Here is a 13,620-nt window from a genome sequence, read left to right on the forward strand (position 1 = left end):
GTGCTGAAAACGGATAAGAGGAGAGAAAAAAAATTAACCCTTTAAAAAACGGGGAGGGAGACCCAAGGGCTGAGGAGCATGTTTGTGTTAGGAATACATCTTTGTATTCCTAACACTGAAGTGTTCCTTTAAAGAAACTGTATGGGCAACATACAAAACAAAGTTGTTATAGTGCCGAGAAGTGCCCTGGTGCTTTCTTACTTGAAGGGGCTAAACCGTTCTCTTTAATTTTTTTTCTAAATTTTTTAAATAAGAAACAAGACAGCGTTAAGCAAATCAATGGGTGCCCCTGCCTGGAAGCACTCTGGTCTTTCTAAAACAGCACTGAAGAAATGTTATACCGTTGGGGACTAGAAGATCCAGCGACCTTCAGGGTTAAACTGTTCACCAGTGTTCTCTAGGCACCATAACAACATTATTTTGCTGAAGCTGTTGTAGTGCCCATACAGTTCCTTTAATTTAATGTCTTGTAAACTGCATGTTTAAATTAGCTATGATATTTAGACTGTCTATAATTTCTATTGATTTCTAGGAGAAAGGCACAAAAGATACACAACATGTTTATCTTTCAACAGACACTTTCAATATCAGCTCCCAGCAAATATTGTTTCCTGGACACTGCTTTTTTAGTCTTATCTGAAAGGAGGAGGGTGTATTGTCCACTACACAGTGCCATCAAAAGGAAATAATACTCCAAAAAGGGATATGAAGGACTTCCGTAGCTTAAAAAGATGCAAACTATGAATGGAGACCACATTTTACATAAACAAACTATTTGACAATGGCATTGTTTACTTTAGAGACTTTAATTCGGTAGCTAATCAATTTCGGATCCAAGTGGCAAAAGCATGAGAAAAAAATTAACTCACAAATATGCGGATAAAAGTACAACGTTTACTACTGCAAACTACAGGGAACATCGGTGTTTACTTGTAAAGTGGTCAAATCACCATTAAAGATCATAGATTCATTTTGTGCTCTGCTCACAATATGGCTTACAGCGTGCTACTTTTCAGAATCACCCAAAGCCGTCCTCAATTTCAAACCCTACTGTTATACACACACAAGACCACCGGTCAGTGCTTGTGTTTTCAACTGGAACATGGAGCAATGGAAGAATGATGCATGCTCTAAAAAAAAAAATTTTTTTTACAAAATCACGTTTTCTTTTAGATCAGGTGGATGGCCAGGTGTGTGTGCATGGTTTACCTGGGGAATAGATTACAGCAGGATGCAGTATGAAAAAAAGGCAGGCCGGCGGAGGCAGTGTTATGCTCTGTGAAATGTTCTGCTAGGAAAACTTAAAACCTGACATTCATGTGGATTTTACTTTGACACGTACCACCTAGCTAGAAATTGCTACTGAATACATACAACCCTTCATGGCCAAAGTGCACTAACTCATGACAGTGGCCTCCTTCAGCAGGATAATGCACCATGCCAAATTGTTCAGGAGTGGTTTAAGGAACATGACAAAGAGTTCTAGGTGTTGCATTGGCCTCAGATTACCCAGATTTTAATCGGACTGAGCATCTGTGGGATGTTCTGGAACAACAAATAGGATCCATGGAGGCCCTATCTGGCAACTTTCAGGACTTAAAGAATCTAGCTGCTAATGTCTTCTTGTCAGATAACACAAGACACATTAAGAGGTCTTTTGGAGTCCATGCCTCAATGCATTAGAGCTGTGTTAGCAGCGCGAGAAGGACCTTAATGCTATTAGGCAGGTGGGCTTTAAAGGGACACTAGATTCACTAAAACAACTTTAGTTTAATGAAGCAGTTTTTGTATATAGATAATGCCCTTGCAGGCTCAATGCTCAGCCATTTAGAAGTTAAATCAGTTCTGTAAATGTAATGCTACACACAGGTCTGTAAATTTAATGCTACACACAGGTCTAGCAAGCTATTAACAGAGTAGGAGATATGAAATTCTAAATTAAACAGACTGTGCAATAAAGGAAGTATAAACATCAGATCTCACTTTACAGGAAGTGTTTAGACAGGCTGTGCACTCTCCATGCAGGGAGGTGTGACTAGGGTTGCATAAACAGAGTGATTTACCTCCTAAATAGCAGAGAATTGAGCAGTGATACTGCAGTGGCATGAGCTAAACACCAAAACCGCTTCATTAAACTAAAGCTGTTTTGGTGACTATAGTATCCCTTTAATGCCGTGGCTGGTCAGTGTTGTATCATTTAGAAACTAGAAGAGATTACCAACAAGTTAAGCAAACAGAATGGATCAAATATTTTCTATTCCAGTATTAACAGTCCTTGCCTTTGACATAACATGATTAATCTATAATGTATTTAATATTTAATAGTAATACTCTAGGCACCATGACATCTAAAGGACGTAGTAGTGGTTAAGGTGCAAATAGTCCACGTGCCATTTCAAGAATGTTTTGACACTTATCTTGCAGAATGGTCTGATAAAGCAGATATTCATAATTCTGCATCATACCAACACCAATTTTAAACAATATCAATTAGCAAAAAATGTCAGCAGATGACTCTCTGCCAATGAATACGAATTAAACCTAGTATGAAAACATTCATATGTCCACAATAGCAGACCACCTCAGACTGGAAAAAAACACATCCCTGAGAACCTCTGGCACTATAACCACTACAACGATGTAGTGGTTATGGTGCAGAAACATAAAAATACACTGTAGCATATTGGTGGTGCAGAACCGTAATCCACCACCAATATTCTACAGTGTATTTGGTTTATCCAGCCCTAAACATACTCCACCTGGCTGTAACTCACAGCATATTTGGAAAAAAGATGGTTTGGCTTTCAATCATTTTTCGATCTTACTACACAGTGTGTTTATTTTACTTTTTTCTCATGGTCTGTTGATTGAACTTTAATCACACACGATGTTGATGCAGGTTCTAGCAGGCTATTAACAGAGCAGGAGGTAAAAAAAAAAGACTAAACACCCTATGCAATAAGAAAAGCTAAATTATGTAGACTCTTTTTGAGGAAGTGTGTGGAGAGGCTACATGAGTCTCAGCCAAGTGAGGTGTGGGTAGGATTCCATAAATAAAGTGATTTAATGTCTAATTGGAAGAGATTAAGCAGTGACACTGCAAGAGCATGATCTGCACTCTAAAAACACATTACGCTTTTTTTTTTAGGTGCTTAGAGGTTCCCTTAAAATATAAATAAAAAATTACAAAAATAGTATAATAGTAGGGAAGTCTAGGCATCATAACCTCAGCTGTAGTCTCCTAATTCTGTCTCAAATTATTTTCAAGTAGTTTGCCTAGAACAGAGTATCCCTGGGGCAACTGAGGCCCAGCCCTTGCTCGCTGAATAACTGAAGTGGATGCTTCACTTTCATCCATATTTGAATATCACTGATACTCTGAGCATGTCACTAAGGAATTTTCATATCAGTAATAAAGCATTCATGAGCCAGGCTGAGCCACAGGTGCCTCCAGGTGAACACTCAGTTTACATGTGCAAAAATGGTCTGACAAAGAAACCGGGGACCTACTAGCAGCATTTACACTACAATGGCATGTAGTGACTATGGTGCATAGAATGTGCTTTTAATAATAATGTTCAAGGACTACATCAGTAAGAGAAGTATTTAGGATTTAATGCATCTGCCAAGGCCCACTAAGGGTTTATTCATCTCTTTATTAAAAGCCAGAAAAAGAATAATTATTGGCTGCCGTGTTTTGCCATTTCCAATAAAATAGCATTTAATGCATGAGAAGATCTGTAGAGGATTTAAATGGTAACCCAAGTGCCATCAGCACTCTTTTTGTAGTTGTCATTGTACATTCACTGTTTATCTATGAAACACCAAACATACAGAGATGCAGAACGTTGGAGTTACACCTCCAGTAGTAGTATTACATAATGAACATGAGTGCAAAGTGTTGCCTTAATGAGCTATTAGACAAACTGGTAGAGATGCTGCTGGGTTGACTTTGCAGATACAATACTTTAAAGATTCAGTCTCCAGAACACATCAATGTCATGAACACATACCTGTATTTCTGGACTGGATGTATAATTCTTTCTTTCCTGCAAAGGAATTTCATTTTCTGCAATACAGAAATAAAGTCAAATGATATATTCTGAAAAGTACAACCATACTGACTGTTAACATATAGAACTAAGAAATAAAACAAAACAAAAAAGTTGTATGTACACCACCTGCAGCCAGAGTGAGGTTGACCCTGAGAGCCTGAATGGTCTCGTTGGCTTTCCGTAGTTCAAACTCCAGGACTGGACAGGGATTTGGATTAAACACACACAGGCATCCAACCAAGAAAAGGGAAACAAAAATAAAAATAAAAAGCAAGGATGGGTGTGGAAAAAAATATATACACAGTTTGTATTGAAACAGAAAGCATGCAATCTGAATGGGACTCATGAAAGCATGCAGCAGAGTTGGCTTCAAAGCAAACGGATGGACATTTTAATTAGCGGCACAAATAAGACTAATTAAACCAAGATCAATTCAAGCTGTCTGACAAGGAGTTTATGCAAAGTGACAAGAAATCAAAAATGTATTCTTGTGTTTCTAAGAATGCACTGGAACAGTGTCTCACTATGCGTTCTAGATTTTAAAGCAAACAAACACAGCGCACTGGCCAACAATATTATGCTAAATGGTAGTTCTTTATAAACATCTAGTGTGTGTGTGTGTGTGTGTGTGTGTGTGGATGTAAAGTGTTTGCTTTGATAAAGCATAGCTGGATAAAGCATAGCTGGATCTATGTTGTATAAACTCCATTACTCAACATAAATCACACACTGATAAGATACTGCTGAATACAGAAGACAGATCTCCTAAGCCAGCCCAGTGTGTCCTACAAACCAGAGCGCAAGGAGGCGCATATTCTGCACCCCTGCCCCTCCCTCCCCCTGCAATCCAGCACTTCTAAGGGATTTAGAACATTGCTGTGGATTACCAAGGCAATGGCATGACTCACTGGTAAGCGCCAGATAGGAATGAGAGCCAGAAGGTTTCCTAACCAAAAGGTGAGCAAAAGTGGAGAGGGCAAATAAATAAAATTATAGTAATTTTATTTCGCCAAAGATCCCCCCACCACCACATTCCCTCAAACCTCCCCCACACATATACTTACACAACACAATGTATAGCTTCCACCCACACACAAAACCTATTACACACCCAAAAACTACAAGCAACCCACACGCACACACTTAGGATGTGGAACACAGGCAGATCACAAACAGCACCACCAATACCTTACAGAATACCACAAATAGTACTGCACTACACAGAAATGCTATATGCAACCCACATACATAGACATAAAATATACATACAGTCAAGCCACCCACACACACACACATTACAGACAGTCCAGACAACATGCATATACTGCAAGCAACTCACAAACACACAGGTGCATGCAAAACCACAGACAGATCACAATCATAAATAAAAAAAAAAAAGACAAACACACAAACTTCATACAACATGACACAACCCCCCCCCCCCAAAAAAAACAAAAAAAAAAACACAAAAGGTCCACATACACATGCAAAATACCACAAGAAGTGCCATACAGATAAATACGAGATACAGGAAACACACATACATAGCACAACAGGCAGCCCACACACAATACAACAAACAGCTCTCGCAACATCTGCACTGGCACTCAAACACCACAGACAACACAATCACACACAAAAACACTACAAGCAAATTCCTCCACATATACAATGCCTCAAACAATGTATACCCACAAACACACAGCAATGCAAACACACAGCAATGCAAACACACAGCAATGCAAACACACAGCAATGCAAACACACATCAATGCAAACACACAGCAATGCAAACACACAGCAATGCAAACACACAGCAATACAAACACACAGCAATACAAACACACAGCAATACAAACACACAGAAAACATACAGCCCAAACACTACACACACAATTATTTTTATTTTTTTTAAATGGCTATAACACTAAGGGACTTTTACTTTTTTTATTTGGCATTGCAATACAAAAAGGTTGCCTACCCCTTGTCCAGAATATAACCTTGGAATTCCATGTTTGATCTCTCAGCTCAAACCCCAAACAAAGGTTTTGCATAATCTGACTAATGTTTAGGGTAAGTTTGTTGTGACTATAAATGTCTTTTTATGCCAATTAAATTTGCACTAAAGTAATTTAAAGGTTCCTCTAAAAAATAATTTTCAATAAAATCTGTGCTACTAGACTAGACTAGAAGAATGTTGTTCTGGTCTTATGTCCAATAAAATAGCCACTTGTCCTCTGCTATTTTACCTGCTTGGAGTTGGACATTCCTAGTTTTAAAAAGCCAAAGATGCGTGCATAACTTGTTCATTAGCAAACTCTTTAAGGAAGACTATCGAATATACATACTTGGTCATGTTTCTGATGTTGCCTGGAAACAGTCAACACGCCTTGTACACCGTTGAAAACGGTATAAATAGTCTAATTGAAGGTTCTATGTCAGAGATAATTTGAATCTCACCAATACTGACAATATTTCTATATAATTCAATATTCCTACCTATTCATCAAAAAAAAAAAAAAAAAAAAAAACGTTTCTAGGCTTAACTATGCCAACGTAATAAAAATAAAAACAAACAAAAAAAAAAAACAACCAGCATAAAAAAACTACACTACAATCTAAATATTATACATTAATAGAATTAACACCGTGAGTTCAGTGTGGTGGATCCAGGAGCTGGTTCACTAAAAAAGGCTTTGGTTAAAATTTCACTAACTGAAATTTTAACCAAAGCCTTTTTTAGTGAACCAGCTCCTGGATCCACCACACTGAACTCACGGTGTTAATTCTATTACTTTACATTTTTAGACAGATTTTTGGTGAAATTTCTGCCTATATCCAGTCTTGAGCATTTCATTACAAGTCAGACTCCCTCATCCCTGTGTGTTGCACTAGGCATACCAGACTAACCTAAATATTATACATGTTACTTGCCATAAACAGTCATCCAGGAAATTATTTTGTACTCCCCAACCAACACATGACAAGCTACCTTAGAAAGTCAATGTCTATTAAAAACTTAGCTGCCACCTTCCCTACATAAATATTCAGTTTGAGAACCATTGCTTGATGGCTATTGCATAAATCCTCAAACCAGTCCGAAAAAGACCAAAAAAAAAAAAAAAAAAAGGACCTACCACGACCCCTTAAGAAATCCCCATGACAAATCACCAGATTTGACATTTCTAATGAAAACTTGAGCCTCCTGTACTTTGTAAAACACCTTGACATTTGCTTTTATCAGATTAAACGCATACCTTATTCTTCACCTTGGTATCAACCAAGTAAGCAAAGGGTAAGCAAGAATATCCTGCTTACAAAGCCAATCAACATGGATACAGATTACAAATGTAACAAAAAAATGAATCAAGAACAAAAGTAAACATAGAAATAATCTAAAAAAGCAAAACAAAATAGACAAATGTTGCAAAATGACTTTCAAGCAAAACCAAAGATGAAAACCCATGTCAGACGGCAAGAAGAACAAATGCGCAACGGCAATGATCAGACAGACCAGTTCATATTTACAGGGAAAGAGGAAAAACCGACAAACACTCTGCTGCATGTTTCGTTTGGCAGTATACATTGATATAACATTCACTTATTTTTTTACAGCATCTATCAAGGTGGGGGTTCCATTTATTTGTTTTAACAAAGTTCACAGTAAAGTCAAAGGACATGCAGAAAATGTTTTAGAGTGAAGTAACTTTGTGAAGCACAGGAACAGAGAAATGCTCAATCTAACCGCGAAAGCTATATGCCAGTGCTAAAGGCTAAATGTCTAAATGCCCATCTAAGGACTCCACATGTAAAATCAATTTACTGAATTACACATTTAAAACATCTCCAATTGAGGTAATCTAAAAAGAAATTTCAGATAGCCTAAACAATGCGTTAAGGAGACTGTTTCAGTTATCATTCCTCTTCATCAGTGAAATACTTATAACAGATCATCACATAAAATAATATTGCAGAGGCACTCATCTTGCCTTTTCGCACATTTAAAGGAACATTCTAATGATAAAAATAAATTAATTATTTTTGATTTTGGAAGGTTCCTCTTTTAAATTAGTTTCTGCTCCCTTTTTTGTTAGCACACAAAATGAGAAAATAAAAGAATAAAAAAACACCACCAAAACAATTAGTTACCTGTAATCCAGCGCAGGTCACCCAGTCTTCTATGAAGTCATCAGCTGTGATGACTTTTTTCCCAATCCAATACCTCTCTATGATACAGGGCGCACCCATAGGGAGACATTGAACCAATACATTTTTTTTTTTACAAAAACATTGGATGTGTTCAATGTTATCATGCTGTGTGAAATGCAGATGAGCATTAGCACCTTCGTCATGTTCTTGGACAAATGTAAACATTGATATTTCCCATGAACAGACATGTTCTACCTTGTCAAAGGAACATATGCACCAAAACCCCTCTATTGAGATTAAGTGGTTTAGGTGCTTAACATCCATTTAAAAAAAATGGAAACAATCAAAAAAACCTGCACTGTTCTTGTAGTGACAGGACTATGTATATAAAATTAAAATTAAAAAAACTGTGCTGTCATAAAAGCAGTCTCAAATAAAGTCTGGTTAAAAGAAAGAAAGGGAAAAAAAATGTTTGAAAATTTAACTAAGGTGCTTGTTTTAATTATCAGTGATTGACTTCTATAGAAAAAAAGCAGACTTAAATGTTTTTAATGGCTTTCTATAACATGTTTTCTAAAGAGCTTTCAGTATGCACATTAAGGAAAAACGGTAGGTAACGTAACTAATTCATATCGTTGAAGTGGTTATCGTATCTGGACCCCACGGACACCGTCATTCCATTCTGCAACAAATTGTTGCTTAGACTAATGAGCAAGTATTAGCCAGAGAAGCAGTGAGTGGCTGTGATTGGGTTAGATTGTCAGCTGACCGAATTCAGCCTATGACAGTGCAATTGTTGGTACGAATAAGAATGGCTACAAGGAAATGAATACATCTCTGCCTTAACCATACCTAAACGGTGTATGATGGTGGTGGGGCTATCACTTTGTGTTAAACTTCTTTAAAATAGTGCTTTTAGGGAGTGCGCTATGGGTGCTCTGGGCACTGTAACTAATAACAGTGCCTAAAGTGTCCCTTAAAACTCCTACATTAAGATACGAATAGTAAAACTGAAGGCTAGTGAAAGAAAGCTCTGCTGTTCCTGTACAAAACAGAATAGCAACATTCAAACAAGGATTAGGAATATTACACCAGAACATCATGGCTGCCACTGACTATTAGAGATTCTATTCTTTTATATTGCACTATCAGGCACAAATATGTGGATATTGAGCTAAAATTCTCTCTTAAAACTGACCTAACAAATGTATATAAAAAAAACATTCCGTTCATCAGTTGTACATTATGTATACTCCAGCACCAACACCGGATATCATAAATAGAAGATTCTGCTCAACAGGTGCATAAACATGTTTTACTTCTATTGTTAATGAAGCAGCACTTTTTTTTTATAACAGACCATTTAATTTTCTTGTGTTCCATCTATTCTTAGGGATAGGCACATGTCCTTAAAACATTACAAAAGGTTTTCACTTCCCCTGTGTAGCACTAGATATCATGCCATCTCTAGTGGTGACTTTGTGTCTACATAAACATACCTTACACATTACTACTTCATGTGGACCAACTGGATGCTAATTCTGAGGGCTCAACTGAAGACTTGTAGGGATAGATGTGGATTTCTTTCCGAATTAGTTGCCACAAGCACCATTTGGCATCGATCAAATTTTGTTGTTAGCTTATTTGGAAAAGCAGTGGACCCATTATATACTATTTGATCCATAAACTAAGACTAGTGGTGCTAGCTGAGCACGGCCCAGTAGCAATTGCTAGAGCACAATGAACAACAACATTGAAAGGCAACAGCATTTCCATTATACCACTTAATTTATAGAGGGGAATTATATGTATACAAAAAAAATGCTTATTGTTTTGTTTGGTAATATTTACAAGAATATATATATATATTATTTTTTATATATCTTATATTGACATATTAAAATAATAATGATGAATACAGTATAATTGTTTAATGGTGGAAATATTATTATAAAATTAAGACTTATAAAGGGACACTCCAGGCACCAATACATCTTTAATACATTTGAAAGATTGTATTTGAGCATGCAAAACATATTTGATTTATTTAAGTTGTATTGTTGCCCAGAGTGTCCCTATAAGTATCTGTAAAAAAAACAAAACAGTGCTGAACTGCTTTGCTACCTAGTACCCACTCTTGCAGATATCTGCAGCCCAGTTTCTCCAACAGTGATCTAAGATTGCAAACTATCGGTCTGGCAGTTAGCTGACATCACTGCAGTAGATTAGAAAAGAGTTCAAGACATAACCTACTCACCTGTCACCCGTTCATCTGTGTCGCGGTTGCCATCGTCAGAGTACCTTGCAAAGTCCAGAGAATCAAGGGTGCTTATGCTGCCAGCACGATCTGAAATGGAAAAGCCAGTAGTGTAATCAATATCCAGTGCCTTGCTACAATATACTGTATTGGATGCCATTACAATTTCTACTAGGATCTTGGTCTTGTTTAATTAAGTGTGGACATGTGAAACTTTCAAATAAACAGCACACATTATCAAAAATGGCTTGTCTGAGCACCAAAACAGCTTCATATGCATACAACTAACCCTGCCAGCAGCCTCCTGTGTGAGATAAGTACCTCACACAAAGAATGAAGAAACCTTCAGAGCCTGCAGACATAGTACCTAGCATTAGAAATACACCCTTTTGGGACTCTTTACATATCACATAATGCTCTTACAGCCAGAATGCCAGCAAACATCAGGGAAGATGCAGTCCCCAAAATCTGGAGGGCCAACGGTAGCATACCCTGCTATATACTGTATTCCTAACACTCTAGTGCCCCTGTTCTGAGTACAACACAACTCCCCCTCTTTTGCGATAACAATTAGTTATTTAACTTTTTCCAGCACCAAGACTCCCTCGCCTCTGCTTACCCCTCCACTGTGATGCTCCAAATTCAATGTTCCTCGGAGCACTGTGGACCTGATGCACATACATAGCGAATGATGTACATACTTTCACACTTCCCCCATAGGAAAAAATTGTATCCAGTGCGTTAATATGGGCGTCCGCAACATGTGACTGAGGTTTACATTGCCAGTACTGCGGCAGTGCCACTAGTGGTTGTCATAATGACAGCAACTTGGGGTGGATTGCACTATGCCGTTTCTACTAAAGGTTTCTAGTACACTGCACGGTAATGGCCACAGACTATAGTATCCCATTGAGCGTTTCACTTGAAAGGTGTGTACTATAGAATGAATTACTCTTAGAATTTTAGTAGCTCAATAGCGAAAGAAATGCACTAGGAACTCAAACAGCATTGATGGAACAACCATCAACTTGCTTTTTATCTATTCACAACGAAGGCATCTCCTAGCCAACAAGTGGAATCAAGAAGCGAAATGTAACCATGTGTAAACTGGGAAAATGTATGATAGAGCTCCCAAGGCATTCCCAATGAATGATGTGTACAGAACAAACTCAAGTGAACCCTTATACAGCATAAAAAAGGTACACGAGGCGCAAGATATGTCCCAAAAAATGGACAAAGACCTTACTTCACGTTTCTAAGAAGTATCATAAAATAAAAAAAAGTAGTACCCACTAAAAAGTGGAAATAGACCAAAACATTCTGGGCAATATTTATTATTTCCAAATTTTTGTTTAATGTAGACAAAACACTAAATGGAATGAATAAAGCAATGATTAAAGGTAAAGAAAAAAAACAACAACAAGCGAACAATGTGCTTATATAGAGTGTTTTTTTGTTTATTTGTTTGTTTTTTTAAATTAGATAAAGAGAAGATACAAAATAAATGACCACACAAACAAATTGTAATGTAAGAATGAGTAGATGCAATCAGAGTCCCAGAAGATTTAGCAGCATGCTGTGGAATCACCAACCACTAGGTCTATATTTAGAGAACTTGAGATGCATATGGTAGCAAGGATAAAGATGGTCAATAGTACTAGTTTCTGAGATTTTATTCACAATCAGGGGCAAGTTTGGTGTTAAATCTTCAATTGGGAATGAATCAATTGTATCAATTTACTGGCAGGCAGAAAGTAAATGTGCAATTGACAAGACTGTGTGTTATATTCTATCACACAAAATAACTAAACGCAACACAAAATTTAGCAAAGGCAACCTACTTAGCAGAATGACCATGTTTCCACATATGAAAAATACTCTAATGGGTTTCAACTAAAGGGACACTGTAGACACCAAGACCACTTAAAGGACCACTCTAGTGCCAGGAAAGCATACTCGTTTTCCTGGCACTAGAGTGCCCTGAGGGTGCCCCCACCCTCAGGGACCCCCTCCCGCCCGGCTCTGGAAAGGGGAAAGGGGTAAAAACTTACCTTTTTCCAGCGCTGGGCGGAGAGATCTCCTCCTCCGATCCACCTCTTCTCCTCCCCGTCGGCTGAATGCGCACGCGCGGCAAGAGCTGCGCGCGCATTCAGCCGGTCACATAGGAAAGCATTCACAATGCTTTCCTATGGACGCTGGCGTGCTCTCACTGTGAAAATCACAGTGAGAAGCACGCAAGCGCCTCTAGCGGCTGTCAATGAGACAGCCACTAGAGGACATAGGGGGAAGGCTTAACCCATTCATAAACATAGCAGTTTCTCTGAAACTGCTATGTTTCTGAAAAAATGGGTTAACCCTAGAAGGACCTGGCACCCAGACCACTTCATTAAGCTGAAGTGGTCTGGGTGCCTAGAGTGGTCCTTTAAGCGTGAAGTGGTCTGGGTGCGAATGTCCCATGTCTCTTAACCCTGCAGTGGTAATTATTGCAGTTTCAAAGAAACTGCAATAATTACCTCTCAGGGTTAACTCCACCTCTAGTGGCCGTCTACCAGCCACTCAAGGGCTTCCTGGTTTGAAACAGACCTCTGGTCCAGTATCTGAATGGATATTCTCCGCATAAGGACCTCGAGCATCAGATTTTCCCCATAGGAAAGCATTCATTAATGCACATTAGGTCTCCCCCGCCGACTGAGGGACATCGGCGCTGAATTCATGTAAGTGACTAAAGGGGCTTTACCCCTTCAGCCCTGCGTGAGGGGGGCGCGATGGAAGGGGGCACTGTAGGGACCTATAGTGTTAGGAAAATTGCTTTGTTTTCCTGGCAATATAGAATCCCTTTAAAATAACGGCAAGCAAGTGCAGTACAGTGCAGCTCTGACCCAGGAAGTCCCTCTAGTGGCCGTCTAAGTGAAGGTGTTACAAGGCACCAATGTAAACGCTGCCTTTTCTCTGAAAGGGCGCGGTTTGCAGTGCTCAGGATCCAGGAACAGGCTACAGACACCATAACTACTACATTAAGCTACAATGGTTCTGGTGACACTAGCATATCTTTAAAGACACATAACTGCGAGTATGATTGCTGTGCAGCTCAGTTATACACTCAGACACAACAACAATATGCAGCTTTTAGAAAAATGGGACACTAGGATACAAAAGCAG

General features: G+C 38.4%; 1 protein-coding gene across 3 annotated transcripts in view; it reads right to left on the bottom strand.

Annotated features, from left to right (window-relative positions):
* Window positions 1-13,620, bottom strand: part of RELCH (RAB11 binding and LisH domain, coiled-coil and HEAT repeat containing) — a 143,722-nt gene that overhangs the window by 105,295 nt on the left and 24,807 nt on the right. For 2 of the 3 annotated variants that reach the window (XM_063451819.1, XM_063451818.1), the window contains exons 2-4: window positions 10,462-10,551; window positions 4,182-4,253; window positions 4,014-4,069 (exon numbers count right to left, since the gene is read on the bottom strand). In XM_063451819.1, coding sequence (XP_063307889.1) covers window positions 4,014-4,069; window positions 4,182-4,253; window positions 10,462-10,551 — 218 coding nt within the window. The remainder of the gene's footprint in view (window positions 1-4,013; window positions 4,070-4,181; window positions 4,254-10,461; window positions 10,552-13,620) is intronic. The other variant, XM_063451821.1, reaches the window with a different exon arrangement.

The sequence above is a fragment of the Pelobates fuscus genome, chromosome 4, assembly GCF_036172605.1.
Source record: "Pelobates fuscus isolate aPelFus1 chromosome 4, aPelFus1.pri, whole genome shotgun sequence".
NCBI lineage: Eukaryota > Metazoa > Chordata > Amphibia > Anura > Pelobatidae > Pelobates > Pelobates fuscus.